Here is a 16,600-nt window from a genome sequence, read left to right as displayed (position 1 = left end):
ATCTAAGTATGTGTTTTTTCACCTTTACTGCCATATTATTATTATTATTATTATTATTTATTTTTGTAGAGTGCATAGTCACCATAAGGTATCCCAGCGCTAGGCACCCTATCTCTTTGGTTTGGGCCAGTTCAGGACGGTTAAAAAAGGAAAGGGGGGGGCAGGGGGTCAATGTTTAGAGTGGGCGTGAATCATTGGGGAAAAAGATGAGTTTTAAGCCGCTTCCTGAAGTGAAGATACCGTGTTTCTAGTCTCAGGTCGCGGGGGAGCGAGTTCCAAAGACGTGCGGTTTGGACTGAAAAGCGTCTTCCGCCTGAGCGGGTTTTCTTAAATCTGGGGGTGGTGATGAGGTTTTCTGTGTCCGACCGGAGAGATCTCGTGGGTCTATAGGGTGTGATAAGTTTACTGAGAGCGGGGGGACCTTGCTTTTGAAGTAGTTTGTGGGCTAGACACAAGGCCTTGAATTTGACCCGCTCCCTTATGGGAAGCCAGTGGAGGAGTTTGAGGGCAGGTTTGGCGGAGGTTCTGGCAGGGGTATTTGTGATAATCCGGGCCGCAGTATTCTGGATTCTTTGAAGCTTGGTGAGGGTCGCCTCAGGGGCACCTAGGTAGATCACATTACTATAGTCAAGCCTTGAGATTATCAAGCCTTGAATAAGCAATTTTTGGGAGTTAAAGGGCAAAAGGGGCAGGACTTTCCTTAGTGATTTCAGGAGCCCAAAGCAAGTCCCGGCTACTTTGTTTGCCTGCACAGTGAATGAGAGGTCCGAGTCGAGCCATACCCCTAGGCTTTTTACCTCTACTTTCGGGTCAGGGGGGGGGCCCATACAGGCTGGCCAGATGTTCGGGGAGAGTGTGAGCCCTTTTGGACCGAGGAGTAAAACTTCGGTTTTTGTCCCATTTAATTTTAGGGCTGAGTTGTTCATCCAGAGATGGACCTGTGAAAGGCAGTTAAATAAGTCTGCTGATTGTTGTCTGGGATGGGATAGAGACACCACTAGTTGTGTGTCGTCGGCGTAGCTGACGACGCTCACTCCGAAAGGGGTGATAACCTCCTCCAATGTGGACATATAGATATTAAATAGAGTGGGGCTCAGGGAGGAGCCCTGAGGCATGCCACATTGGAGGGGAATTTCGGAGGAGCGGGCGTTCTTTTCCCAGATCTGATAGGTCCGTTGATCTAGGAAGGATGAGATCCAAGAAAGGGCAGAGCCTTCCACCCCTACTCTCTTGAGTCTTTTGATGAGGAGTTGGTGGTTGACGGTATCGAATGCCGCGCTGAGGTCGAGGAGGATCACTGCCACTGATCCTCCGTCGTCAAGCAATGTTCTGGCTTCCTCAACCGCGGCCAGGAGGGCGATGTCAGTGCCCTGACCTGGACGAAAGCCCGTCTGTGAGCTCTTTAATTTGTTGTTACTCTCCAAAAACTGGGAGAGTTTCCTGTTGACCAACTTTTCAGCGATCTTACTTACTCCCGGGAGTAGGGAAATAGGCCTGTAGTTGGCCAAGTTTTCGGGGTCGAGGGAGGGTTTCTTGAGTAAGGCTTTTACGACGGCCTTCTTCCAGCTCGGGGGTACAACTCCCTGTTGGAGTGAGGCATTGATCAGGTGTGTCAGGGGGGGGTGATCGTGGGAGCTACTTCCTTAAGAATCCGGAAAGGGGCGGGGTCCCTGGGAGATCCACTCTTTATGGAATTCAACGTGTTTCCTACCTCCTCCGTTGTGACTTGCCCCCAAGAGGAGAGACAAGTAGGTGTTGAGAGGTATGGGGGATCGTTTTCATCACATGACTTCGTAAGGGGGATTGAGTCAAGAATTGTTTGGACCTTTTTATGAAAGAAGTTAGCCAATTGTTGGCATTTTTCCTGATCAGCTTTGGGATCTGTGGGTTGTCTTGGTCCCTGTTCTGGGGTTTTTAAAAGCTCTTTAAGGATGACATAAGATTCCTTACTAGAGCATCCCGCTTTCTCTATTCTTTCCTTAAAAAACGCGCTTTTGGTTTTTCGTATAGCGGTTTTGTAGGTTAGAAGGGAGGTCGAGTAGCTATCTTTGTCGCTCTTCGATTTATTTCTCCTCCAAGAGCGTTCTGTTCTCTTACACTCTTGGCACAGAGCTTTAAGTTCTGGGGTGTACCATGGAGCCGCTGGTATTCGTTTGGGATGTTTAAAGGTCACTGTTTTAGGGAGAAGTGTGTCTAGGGAGCCGGTAATCCACTCCTCCAGCTGCTTATCGGCTGTAATAGGGTCGGTCGAGAGCTCGGGGGTGGATTCTGCAAGGACGGTGGCCCATTCCCCCGGTGTAAGTTTATGCCACCGTCGGTCGGTTACCTGAATTTTAGTGGTAGGGAGGTTCATGGTGGGAATTTCCCAGGCGATAGGGACCAGAAAATGGTCCGTCCATGGGAGGGGCATGGGTGGTTTAGTGGTGATAGTTGCTACGTTTGTAAAGAGGGTATCCAGTAGGTGTCCCTTCTCATGGGTAGGCTCGTTGTTAACCAATCGGATATCGAGTGACATCAGGTCTAGCCGAAGGTCGGAGGCTGTCCGGTCCGAAGGGTCCATGAAATGGAGGTTTAGGTCACCTAACATGAGAAAGTTGGAGGTTGCAGATGCTAGTTGTGACACTGACTCAACGACGGCGTTGATGAAATTGCCGGGGGGACCTGGGGGGCGATAAATTAAGAGCCCTGACATAGAGTGAGCTGGGGAGGTTTGGAGGGAGAACTGACAACTCTCGCAGTCCTCAATATAGGCGTTGGAAGTTCTACAGGTATATTTGTCCCTGAAGATTATGGCAACCCCCCCTCCCCTCCCTTTTGGTCTATGTAAGGCTTGGCAGAGGTACCCAGTGGGGAGGGCCGATACGATGTCTGAATCGGAGCTATCTGATAGCCATGTCTCAGTTAAAAAAAGTAGGTCAAGATCCAGATCTTGTATTAGCAGGTTGGTTTCAAGGGCATGTTTGGGAAGGGAGCGGCAATTAAGGAGTCCAAGTTTTAGTTCGGATTTAGTTGAGCTCCGGGGGGTCGGATTGCAGTGCGCACAGTTGGAGAAGGGTGTGCCCTCAATGTGCGTGTGGTAGCAAGCAAGGTCTTTCTGAGGTTGGAGTGCGCGGAGCGCCTCTCCAGAGTACACCACACGGTCATGAGTGCAGTTTGGCAGAGTCCCTAGGCCTAGGTCCGTCTGGGCCCGGACGGGCCCAGACGGGCTTGCCTTTGGCGCGCCTTTGGCGCGCTGACGGCGCGCCCGCTGCGCCCGTCCGCTGCGCTCCCTGACCTGACACATTATTTATGCGCACAAAAGGGAGAGTGGTTGAGGTGGGCGTGGCCACCCGGAGGGGGCGTGTCCTAGTCTCCTCGTGGCCGGCGATGGCGGCGAGCGAGTGAGTCCTGTGCCAGACAGCGTTCAGATCCGCTGTTTCCAGTGACACAGGTAAGTGCAGGGGGAGGGGGGCAGAGTGCGTTAAAATACAAGAATTCACACAGATTTTAGAATAAAATACAATTTTTAGTAGCAAGCGTCGCTCCCGGCTTTCCGCCTCAGGAGATTAGGGCAAAGTGCAGCTCTAGTGGTCAGAGCGCGCTTTTAAAGGATTTTGAGTAAAAGTGGGCGCGGGTACCCGGAGGGGGCGTGTCCTAGTCTCCTCGTGGCCGGCGATGGCGGCGAGCGAGTGAGTCCTGTGCCAGACAGCGTTCAGATCCGCTGTTTCCAGTGACACAGGTAAGTGCAGGGGGAGGGGGGCAGAGTGCGTTAAAATACAAGAATTCACACAGATTTTAGAATAAAATACAATTTTTAGTAGCAAGCGTCGCTCCCGGCTTTCCGCCTCAGGAGATTAGGGCAAAGTGCAGCTCTAGTGGTCAGAGCGCGCTTTTAAAGGATTTTGAGTAAAAGTGGGCGTGGCCACCCGGAGGGGGCGTGTCCTAGTCTCCTCATATCTTACTATGACTGTGGTACCGGAGTGACGACTGGGGAGTAGGGTTACTAACGCTTTTTCCACACCCATACCTTCCAACATAGCCCATAATTTATCTCGGTTGACAGTGTCAAAAGCACCAGATAGGTCCATGAAGGCCAGATGGATAGAACTCTTCAAGGACCTTCTGTGCTTATTAATGATTAAAGATAAATTAAGATATTGTTCAGTTGTACCCCGCCCTCTCCTAAAACCATATTGAGTATTGGACAGAATCCCATTTTCTGATGCTCAAACTTTCAAGCATGCAAGGAGGACTCTGCCCAAAACCTTATCTGTGGCATCTATCAACTAAATGGGCCTTTGGCATGCCAGGTCACGTTTTGCACCTTTCTTTAAAGATTGAGACCACTGTTGCTTCCTTCCATGATGAGGTTGTATAGCCCTCTTCAAAATGGTGGCATTGCCACAGCTGTTGTATGTTTTGCCACACTACCTCCAGAAAATCCTTACCCATTGGTTTACAACCCTACAGTTCAACATCAATAGCTACAAGTAAGGAGGACCGGTGCCATGAATCTCTCATAAGGAGTGCATTCAATCCTTTGTGATGGCGGACTAGGGGCAGTAGACATCAGACTATAATACTGGGCAGCTCAGCTCAGCTGCTGGCGTTTAATGACTGGATCTTTGGGGACCGGGGGGACCCAGCCACGAAACTTAAGCAGACTCCCTTTACCGGGTAAGCACCAGGGTTTTGGCTGTATGGGGAGTTTCTTCTGCCCACTATTCCAGCCATTTTAGCCTTTCCAGCCATTCCATTGACTTAACTGACGTCTACTTCATGGTATTCCAGATCTAAATGGGATGTTGTGCAAGGGGGGCATGGGATGGAGTGCTATGCAGTGATACAGTAGTGTGATCTTAAATGTGTTGAAAACTGAATAAAAAGAATTTTCAAAAAATAAAGAAATTACTATACAGCTACAGGAAAACTCAAAAAGAATTTCCTCTTGCGCAATAACTGCTCTTGAACCCGGGTGAAATTGCAGCAATGAAACTCAACCAATCTGTTCACTTCGCTGTCAAAGCTGACCCTGCAGTTGTGCCAGCTGGACTTTTCCCCAACTTTTTAATATTATTGACTGAAGTCCTACAACCTATCATGGGATTTTCAGGCTGTCAGAAATCCCTCAATACGGTGAGCTGTATGGCTACCAGGTCAGTGGAGTACATGCTTCCACTGCGCTGCCCAAATGGAGTTCATTATTTGATGGGCGGCCCATCTATCAACACTCCAATATTTCTGAAGTTCAGATTATAGAAATATCTATGCATACATACATGCAATACCAGTGTAAAGTGTTAGAGTAACTAGCTAGAGCTGGGACTGCTGTTGTGACTGACATATTCTAAGACACTTTTTATCCCTCTTTTTTGGTGCTGTTGCATTTCTCTCAACTATTCATCAAATCTGAGCCTTTCATTGTCTTGCTTTTGTTAGCCACTGATCATCTTAATCACCATTGTCATACCCCCAGCTAATGAGCAGAGACCTTCACATATATTAGCTTGCATGATTGTACAATAGGTCTCGAATTTGCACGGGTTAGAGCTATAGACGTAAATGACAATGTCTTTTACTTATATTTTTTGGTTTGGAGTGTAGTGGATGTATGTGGTGTCCAGTGGAATTATGTCGGTTGTATTCAAGTTGTTAGTTTTGAAATTGTGTGGGGTGGAAGTGTGTGGTGTGTTTGTGTAGTGGAATTGCGGTGCATTGTGAATAGATAGGGGTAAGAGCTGCACAAAATAGATAGAAATGGATGATAGAGAGGGATAGGTAGTTTGTGCAGGAAATGGAGATTGAATTTGAGATAGAAGAGCAGAAAGAGTATGTGAGAAAGAAGGGGAGAGCAGGCCACAGATGCATAAAAGGGAGCACATGTGTATGCGGAAAACACCTGAAGAATACGAGGAGAGTGTGGGTTTGAGGGACAGAAATTTGAGATAGAGGAGCAGAAAGTGTATGTGAGAAAGAAGGGAAGAGGAGGCCATAGATGCATAAAGTGGGGGCACATATGTATGCAGGAAAGTAAAACACTTAAAGAATAAGAGGAGAGTGTGGGTTTGAGGGACAGAAATTTGTGAAAAGGCATGGTATGGAAACTGTGCTTGAGAACTCAAGTGAACCGTATGAGAGAGGTGGGAAGAGTACATGAGAGAGCGAGAGAGAGCAGTGAGAGAGAGTAAGAGAGAGAGAGAGATAGAGGTACAAGTGGAAGGGGCACCAATAATAGGGGGGAAGGCGAGAGGTGGACCAGTGAAGAGCGTGAGGAGGTACAGGAAGGTAGCTGATGTGAGCAGGCAGTATAGAGAGAAGACAGGGAGCGTGAGGGAGGGATGGGAGAGATCAGCGGTATTGTAAGATGAGAGGGGGTACTGGGAGTCTGAGGGAGAGATGAGAGAGGCAGTGGGTGTGTAGGGAAGTGATGACAGGGTTGATGATAGTGCAAGGGAGTGAGTGATGTGTTAGATTGGAATTGTTTGTGGTGGAATTGTATGGCATGGTGTGAAGCTGTGTAGAGGAAATATGTGGCATGGTGTGCTCTGGAATATGTGGATATAACTGAAGAGTGATGATGGTGGCAGCAAATGGGAAGCCCATGGGCAGGCTAAAGCCCATCCAGTAGATTCAGCATGTCTCGGTTTGAGACAGCCCATATGCTCCGTCTAGAGGTGAGGCCTAAAAAACATGACTTTATCCAGCTGCGTGGTTTACCATCAGAGAGATACCAAATAGTGCTGCAATGCTTTGCCTGTACAAGTGCATATGTGCTCTCTTCCGTGTTCTCAGAGTGAGACAGAGAGCAAGATTGAATGAGCAAGCAGACATTGTAGTTTATGAATTGGTGGTAGCAGCATTCCCGACAAACAAAATGGCTGTGCGTGTTTTGACCACGGTGTGGGGGCAGTTGACAGATTTGTAGATGCAGAAAATATGGGTGTCACTAAATGTTCAATATGTCATCCTGCCCTTGAAAGAATGCCCACAAAGGTAATCCTAGAAAAATCACATGTACATGCAATTACGGTATAATCAATATAATAACAGAAACATATGTAAAAGGTTTCATTGGATCAGATAATGAGTGTAAAATGACTTTGACAGTTACCAAAATGTTTATTGTGTAGTACCTTACAGTTTGCCACTCATTTCCATACACATACTAACCGTTTGACCTACATTTACTTTCTGAGAAAAATAGGCAATGTTCATGTTTTATTGACCAGGCAGTGCACGGAGTGGATGACCACTTCAGTGCGGGCCACACTTTGTGGGAAAAGGCCCTACCTGCAGAGCCCAGGTGGGCGGTGGAAAGGGACAATTAAATGCTCACACTTTCAATTCCACTGCAGTGTGAGGGGTGCAAGGCCACAGGAGTTAGAATCATAGAATAATGAACAAGACTAGCCTCAAAAGAATTGAAAAAAAGATTCCAGCAATTTGCGGCAGCACCGGCTGCCAGGGCGTGTTATACAAATTTCCAACATGATACCACTAATGCTGAATTACCATAAACATAGAAATCTACCACAGTTGGCAGCTCATCATGCTCAGAAAGAAAAAAAATGAATTGTAGCAAGTTACTGTTTGTAGCATGCTTCATTAAATAAACCCTGGCCTACGATGAAAGGCCTATGCAGGGCTTCAAATGGTATGAAAAAACTGATGGGTCCCTCAAAGGGGCGTGGCAAGAAGATTACGGATGTGGCTTAAAACATGTAAGCTAAAAATATGTGCTCCTGTAAAGTGTGCCTCCCCACTAGTATTTTGGAGCTGCTGTCATTGCACCCAGATATATAATACAGCAAGTTACATGGCTGATACAACAAGCCCAGGTTGTCAGCTTTGTCAATGGTGTGTATTTCCATTGGCTATATCTGAGGGTGAACATTTCCATGCCCTTTTCAAATAATTTGTTTCCTTTTAAGTCTTTTCCCTCTCAATGGGGCTGGTTATCAAAGGGAGGATTTGAAAAGGTTAGTTTAAATATGCCATCTTCTGTTTTTCCTGAGTTTAACGCAGGATATCCAAGTAAAGCCCTTGCCTTTCTCTCAAAACTTTTTTTCCTGCACAACTTATTTTTAACGAACTTGGTGTTTAACAAAATATATGCTTCAATACCTCGATTACACACTCAAAGCATTTCTTCCTGCAGAACAGTTGTCATGTAAAAATATATGGTTTACATGTAAAGCCCTTTAGTGCCCTAGGGCCAAGTTTACACTATATAAACTGCCAGAAAAAAAAGAAAGAAAAAAGCATAATGTGACCTTGGTGTGGCCTGGCTAGTCATATGTCCTTTTGTGCAACAACAGCATGCAAGCATAATCGTTGCCTTAAGAGCAGAAGTATACAAGCACATGAAGGGCAGAAACCTTCCCTAGTAGAGGACAATGACAGTTAATGTCATTTGTAGTGAACACTGTAATAATGTACTCTGCATTTTATTGCTGTTCTGCAGAGTATGTTGCAATGGTAAAAGACCCATGCTTCCCTGTAGCAAGGAACTTCCCTTAAGCAGCGGGATCAGAGCAGACATTCCAGCAAAAAAGAGGAATCAGGCAAAACGGAGGTTTCTGCCTGGAGGGTGCGGGCAAAAATGGAGACCCCGTTAAGGACCCGTCCCAGCACTTGCTTTTTAGAACTGCTGGTGCACCAGCAAGACCCAGCCCACTTAAAGCCCTCGGCCTATGTGATATCTATTTGTGCCTGGGTTGTTAAAAACATTATCTGTAAGACGTGCGGCAATGCTATGAAACTACAAAAATGCAGTTACATGAGCTATAAATGAAAACATACATCATTATTATTATTATTACGGTGTTCAGGCTGTTGAACATGAACATGTGCGTAGAGTCAGAAGGAGGAGAGCAGAAAGAAAGTATACGAGTAAACTGAATGTTTCTGCTGGGTGGGAACGAAACCTGCAGAGAAGACTGCAGCCCTATGCAGCGTGTACCCCATGTTTTCACATCTTGCTTGGTCCCATCTATGATCTTACTGCCAGGTTCTATAGGCAGGCTTGATTCCAATGTGATCTGACTGAGCGCTCTTATTTGATTTTCACAATTTAGAAGCGGTGTTTTAGCCAACACAGCATTGGGCATTGTCAGAATTATGCTTTCACTACAGAAAAACAGCTTTTTACATGACAGGCATTGTGCTGTTAAAATTCAAATATCTTTGCGATACCCCTTAGATCAATGAAGCAGCGGCCATAAAGGGGCACCTGCTGAACAATGGAAACGCCACAAACGGAAAACAAACCTGAGCCAATAATGTGTTGCGATAAAAGCACAAGATAACAATTAACAAAACAAGCATTTCCAAGATCAACGAGAGAGTGCGCCTGTAACCACTGTGCACAGTAGTTCTAACCAATGGAAAAAGTATTCCCAAATTGAGTACCTAAAATGGCCACTGTGTTAACACATAAGTAATTGGCTGGTGCTTTCAGGGGGGGTTCAATACAGGAAGGGGCATGATGTATTCATGCCATGGACGAATGGAGTGACGATTGGGGCAGCTAAAGGGAAGCCGATGGGCAGGCTGGTTAGAGCAGCACACACGCGCTGTCTAGAGCAAAGACCTATGAAGTAACCACTTTTGTAAGTTAAGAGCTTTGCCAGAAAGCGGAGCTTTAACCTGTCAAAAAAAGTAATTTCATCCATTTAGTGACCACTTCATGCAGCTTCTGGGCACTGCTAAACTTCAAACGAAAACCTACATTTCAGATATCGATCCATCACACTTAATATCATTTATAAACTTATACAGCTTATTTTTATTTCATTTAAAGGGTGCAGCTCATAGGTTTCATGCCTTAACAAACACATTTTTTGTCATAGCTATTGGCGCTTTTATTGGATTGCAGCTTCCACTTGCCCTGGTACGCAATGTACTGTGAAATAAGTGAGGGATGTGCAATGGCTGTTGGTTATGATAAAGTTTAAACACAATTCTTTTTCTGTGCTAGACAATTGTGGTGGCGCAGGCAACATAAATTATTCACTCAAAGTTGAATTATGGTGTCAAAGAACTTTTAGGCAGCACTACCTCATGCACCTGTCTGCTCAAAAGACACTTGTCCCCTGCCAGTGGTATTTAGGTTAAAATTTAGAAATTAAATATTGAGGAAAAAAATACAAAAAGAAAAGTGAGAAACTGATATTTCAAATGTTAATGCTGTATAAGTATCTGAAAATTATTTTATAGGATTTTATTCTTGTTGTAAGGTACACAAATCCAAAATCCTATGCCTAACCATAATGCTATCACTATCACTTGCCCATTACTAATATGTACTATAACCGAAACCCAAACCCCCGAACACTAGGAGGATAATATACCCACTACTTTTCATAGACCTGAACCTAGTTCATTCCAGCAAAGTATGCTTAACAATATTCTTTACCCTAACCCTGTATCATGCCCATACTTCATCTCTAGCCATACAGTTATCCCTAAGACAGAGAGCAAGATTGAATGAGCAAGCAGACATTGTAGTTTATGAATTGGTGGTAGCAGCATTCCCGACAAACAAAATGGCTGTGCGTGTTTTGACCACGGTGTGGGGGCAGTTGACAGATTTGTAGATGCAGAAAATATGGGTGTCACTAAATGTTCAATATGTCATCCTGCCCTTGGAAGAATGCCCACAAAGGTAATCCTAGAAAAATCACATGTACATGCAATTACGGTATAATCAATATAATAACAGAAACATATGTAAAAGGTTTCATTGGATCAGATAATGAGTGTAAAATGACTTTGACAGTTACCAAAATGTTTATTGTGTAGTACCTTACAGTTTGCCACTCATTTCCATACACATACTAACCGTTTGACCTACATTTACTTTCTGAGAAAAATAGGCAATGTTCATGTTTTATTGACCAGGCAGTGCACGGAGTGGATGGCCACTTCAGTGCGGGCCACACTTTGTGGGAAAAGGCCCTACCTGCAGAGCCCAGGTGGGCGGTGGAAAGGGACAATTAAATGCTCACACTTTCAATTCCACTGCAGTGTGAGGGGTGCAAGGCCACAGGAGTTAGAATCATAGAATAATGAACAAGACTAGCCTCAAAAGAATTGAAAAAAAGATTCCAGCAATTTGCGGCAGCACCGGCTGCCAGGGCGTGTTATACAAATTTCCAACATGATACCACTAATGCTGAATTACCATAAACATAGAAATCTACCACAGTTGGCAGCTCATCATGCTCAGAAAGAAAAAAAATTAATTGTAGCAAGTTACTGTTTGTAGCATGCTTCATTAAATAAACCCTGGCCTACGATGAAAGGCCTATGCAGGGCTTCAAATGGTATGAAAAAACTGATGGGTCCCTCAAAGGGGCGTGGCAAGAAGATTACGGATGTGGCTTAAAACATGTAAGCTAAAAATATGTGCTCCTGTATAGTGTGCCTCCCCACTAGTATTTTGGAGCTGCTGTCATTGCACCCAGATATATAATACAGCAAGTTACATGGCTGATACAACAAGCCCAGGTTGTCAGCTTTGTCAATGGTGTGTATTTCCATTGGCTATATCTGAGGGTGAACATTTCCATGCCCTTTTCAAATAATTTGTTTCCTTTTAAGTCTTTTCTCTCTCAATGGGGCTGGTTATCAAAGGGAGGATTTGAAAAGGTTAGTTTAAATATGCCATCTTCTGTTTTTCCTGAGTTTAACGCAGGATATCCAAGTAAAGCCCTTGCCTTTCTCTCAAAACTTTTTTTCCTGCACAACTTATTTTTAACGAACTTGGTGTTTAACAAAATATATGCTTCAATACCTCGATTACACACTCAAAGCATTTCTTCCTGCAGAACAGTTGTCATGTAAAAATATATGGTTTACATGTAAAGCCCTTTAGTGCCCTAGGGCCAAGTTTACACTATATAAACTGCCAGAAAAAAAAGAAAGAAAAAAGCATAACGTGACCTTGGTGTGGCCTGGCTAGTCATATGTCCTTTTGTGCAACAACAGCATGCAAGCATAATCGTTGCCTTAAGAGCAGAAGTATACAAGCACATGAAGGGCAGAAACCTTCCCTAGTAGAGGACAATGACAGTTAATGTCATTTGTAGTGAACACTGTAATAATGTACTCTGCATTTTATTGCTGTTCTGCAGAGTATGTTGCAATGGTAAAAGACCCATGCTTCCCTGTAGCAAGGAACTTCCCTTAAGCAGCGGGATCAGAGCAGACATTCCAGCAAAAAAGAGGAATCAGGCAAAACGGAGGTTTCTGCCTGGAGGGTGCGGGCAAAAATGGAGACCCCGTTAAGGACCCGTCCCAGCACTTGCTTTTTAGAACTGCTGGTGCACCAGCAAGACCCAGCCCACTTAAAGCCCTCGGCCTATGTGATATCTATTTGTGCCTGGGTTGTTAAAAACATTATCTGTAAGACGTGCGGCAATGCTATGAAACTACAAAAATGCAGTTACATGAGCTATAAATGAAAACATACATCATTATTATTATTATTACGGTGTTCAGGCTGTTGAACATGAACATGTGCGTAGAGTCAGAAGGAGGAGAGCAGAAAGAAAGTATACGAGTAAACTGAATGTTTCTGCTGGGTGGGAACGAAACCTGCAGAGAAGACTGCAGCCCTATGCAGCGTGTACCCCATGTTTTCACATCTTGCTTGGTCCCATCTATGATCTTACTGCCAGGTTCTATAGGCAGGCTTGATTCCAATGTGATCTGACTGAGCTCTCTTATTTGATTTTCACAATTTAGAAGCGGTATTTTAGCCAACACAGCATTGGGCATTGTCAGAATTATGCTTTCACTACAGAAAAACAGCTTTTTACATGACAGGCATTGTGCTGTTAAAATTCAAATATCTTTGCGATACCCCTTAGATCAATGAAGCAGCGGCCATAAAGGGGCACCTGCTGAACAATGGAAACGCCACAAACGGAAAACAAACCTGAGCCAATAATGTGTTGCGATAAAAGCACAAGATAACAATTAACAAAAAAAGCATTTCCAAGATCAACGAGAGAGTGCGCCTGTAACCACTGTGCACAGTAGTTCTAACCAATGGAAAAAGTATTCCCAAATTGAGTACCTAAAATGGCCACTGTGTTAACACATACGTAATTGGCTGGTGCTTTCAGGGGGGGTTCAATACAGGAAGGGGCATGATGTATTCATGCCATGGACGAATGGAGTGACGATTGGGGCAGCTAAAGGGAAGCCGATGGGCAGGCTGGTTAGAGCAGCACACACGCGCTGTCTAGAGCAAAGACCTATGAAGTAACCACTTTTGTAAGTTAAGAGCTTTGCCAGAAAGCGGAGCTTTAACCTGTCAAAAAAAGTAATTTCATCCATTTAGTGACCACTTCATGCAGCTTCTGGGCACTGCTAAACTTCAAACGAAAACCTACATTTCAGATATCGATCCATCACACTTAATATCATTTATAAACTTATACAGCTTATTTTTATTTCATTTAAAGGGTGCAGCTCATAGGTTTCATGCCTTAACAAACACATTTTTTGTCATAGCTATTGGCGCTTTTATTGGATTGCAGCTTCCACTTGCCCTGGTACGCAATGTACTGTGAAATAAGTGAGGGATGTGCAATGGCTGTTGGTTATGATAAAGTTTAAACACAATTCTTTTTCTGTGCTAGACAATTGTGGTGGCGCAGGCAACATAAATTATTCACTCAAAGTTGAATTATGGTGTCAAAGAACTTTTAGGCAGCACTACCTCATGCACCTGTCTGCTCAAAAGACACTTGTCCCCTGCCAGTGGTATTTAGGTTAAAATTTAGAAATTAAATATTGAGGAAAAAAATACAAAAAGAAAAGTGAGAAACTGATATTTCAAATGTTAATGCTGTATAAGTATCTGAAAATTATTTTATAGGATTTTATTCTTGTTGTAAGGTACACAAATCCAAAATCCTATGCCTAACCATAATGCTATCACTATCACTTGCCCATTACTAATATGTACTATAACCGAAACCCAAACCCCCGAACACTAGGAGGATAATATACCCACTACTTTTCATAGACCTGAACCTAGTTCATTCCAGCAAAGTATGCTTAACAATATTCTTTACCCTAACCCTGTATCATGCCCATACTTCATCTCTAGCCATACAGTTATCCCTAAGACTAACATTAAACAAGAACTGTTCCGTAACTGGCACAATATATGCAACCTGAAGTCAATCTCTATCCTTTATGCTTACATTAACTCCACACCTAACTTTAATGTGTACCATCACCCTTACCCTAACTCTTATTCACACACACACACACACACACAACCTCAAAGGCGGCAGGAAGGCCACGAAGAAAATGCCCTGCAAAACCAATGATCCAGTGAATATTGCCTTACCCGGCTGCCTAAATCAACCCTGGCCTCAGTGTCACCCAGCCCCCAAATACAATGATCCTCCCTGGCCTTGTCCTAAGCATAGGGGATATGTGTGGTTCTCTGCCCCTACAACGCAATCACACTGCCTTACCCATGTGTCAGGGTGGGTTGTTCACGTTGGCCTCATGAAGGCCCATCCTCAGACAGGAGAGGTAGCCCTGTAACACAACACACCAGTGCTGGTGCCGGTTGCCTTCTGGCCCGGGCCAGTCACCGTTTCAGTAGGAGTTTAGAACACAATAAGCTGTGTGCTATAGAATATGGACTCAACCGCATACCTTTCCTCAATGTAACTGTATTCTGTAGATACAGAGCCCAGCCTTTACCCAGGCCTGTTGTTTGATATCGAGTACCACTACCCCCTTGAGTCCAGGGCCTGGTCTTAGACCCGGTCTTGTATTGAACACCCACATTCCTAAATGTAAGTTGTCTTGGAGGGTGGCATTTCCGTTGGTGCTCTATTACTTCTGAAGTCATGAGTAAATCAAAGGAGAAAGTAAAGGTTGAATGACTTGTTTTTATGGTAAATTTAAGAGATTGTTGCATTTGGTATCATAAGCCCCTTCAAAATAAATTTACTAAAACAAATTTCTACATTTCTTCAACAAATGTTATATACACATTAGGAATGGAAGCTGCACTGGCCATTTATTTGATACATTTTTGTTTTTGGAATTGTAGACTGCCTACGTCTTTAGACATATTTTAGCTTTTCTTTCTCGTAAACTTTTATCTAATTGTAAAATACATTTAATAAATGTGAACCGCCGCTGCTGAGGAAAGTTTGAAATATGAGACAGAAAGAAATGCATGGTTCTTACCAGCTCAATATCAGAAAGACAACCCTTGTACGCTTCAAGTACCTGCCGGCATGCAAAAGGATGAACCTTGGCACATGTTTGGAAACCAATTACTATGCCCTGCAAATAGGGAAAGACAACTCACAGCCTCAGGGAGACAATAGACATTAACCACAGACATTTAGTACAAGAGATTTCATATTAGAAAGAAAGGATAAAGCTGGTTCTTGATTTCACATTCAGTGTTTACAGCTGGTATTGGTGAATGATTGTCAACTAGTAAAGCAAATATATTCAGTGGCCTGAAAGCATGATTTAAGGATACCTTTACTCAGCTATGCTGGAGGGCCTTTACCATGCTACTTAAAAAGCATCTTTGGACAATAAGATGAGAGTTTCCTCACTATTTGTTTTCTGTCACTTTGTTCTCTCTGGTATTTCACATAAAGGAACTGCAAGGACAGTTCAATACACAAGCCTTCTTTACAACAAAGGAGTGTGATTTCTTTTGAAGGGGTGCTTATCCTTTCTTCCTCATGTCTACAGTTGTCTATTTTGAAGGCCTTTCTGAGAGAGTCATTTCAAAGCCTTCACATAGCTTTATGTCTTTCACCGCTTTATCTGCTACATTGAATAAACTTGATTTATCTTGTTCAAACACTGGCTTCTATCAAGAGAGATCACCTAAAGAGGCTCCTAACTATCCCTGATGAAATGCATTATTAGTCACATGTAAAAAGGAGCTCTAAACTTAGTTTCTGCTAACTTAGTCCTCATCTACTCTGTAGAGGGGTTTCCCTCTAAAATAATTTGGCTATGCACGGAGTACAAAATCACACTTTTGGGTGAGTGGAAGTACTGAGTGAGGAATGTTTCACCGGTCATCAATAATTTACCACCAAGCTCTATGAATGAAGTTACAAACCTACACAATGTACATTCAGATGCTCAACAGCCCCATATGACTACCTTCTCAACTTGTTTTTGTTGTGGTCGTACAGGGTGAAATACCCTAGGGAAATAAATCTATGATAATTGTAAGAAATGCACTTGATACTTACTGCATGGTGAGGCGTAGCGATGAACCTAGTAGATTCGAACATGCTTCGAAGGAAGGGTAAGATCAGTGCAGTATCATCACAGCTGGCCATGCACTTACCAAGGCACTGGAAAATAAAACCCTAATATGGGAGTGAATTAAAGACAGTCTGAGTTAAGAATAAACAGCATCTCCTGCTCACTCTATGAAAGTCTTACTTATATTGGAGTATTCATCTTTGATTCACTCTCCACACATATTTGTCTCCCACTTTCAAATAGCACTTAATAAGTTGAGTGAAATATTTGTTATCTTATGTATAGTATAGTTATATTTTCTGGACATTGTAGAGATTTGTATATGGCCCTGAAT

General features: G+C 43.7%; 1 protein-coding gene across 1 annotated transcript in view; it reads right to left on the bottom strand.

The window, feature by feature from the left end:
* The window catches only part of LOC144791673 (maestro heat-like repeat-containing protein family member 2A), a 77,369-nt gene that overhangs the window by 9,605 nt on the left and 51,164 nt on the right, over positions 1-16,600 (bottom strand). Inside the window, exons 7-8 of the mRNA XM_078666414.1 lie at positions 16,251-16,370; positions 15,211-15,309 (exon numbers count right to left, since the gene is read on the bottom strand). Of these exons, the coding sequence (XP_078522540.1) occupies positions 15,211-15,309; positions 16,251-16,370 (219 nt within the window). The remainder of the gene's footprint in view (positions 1-15,210; positions 15,310-16,250; positions 16,371-16,600) is intronic.

This window comes from Lissotriton helveticus, chromosome 11 (assembly GCF_964261635.1).
Source record: "Lissotriton helveticus chromosome 11, aLisHel1.1, whole genome shotgun sequence".
Taxonomy (NCBI): domain Eukaryota; kingdom Metazoa; phylum Chordata; class Amphibia; order Caudata; family Salamandridae; genus Lissotriton; species Lissotriton helveticus.
Note: the sequence above shows the minus strand (reverse complement) of the source record. Positions and strands in the feature narration are given on the sequence as shown.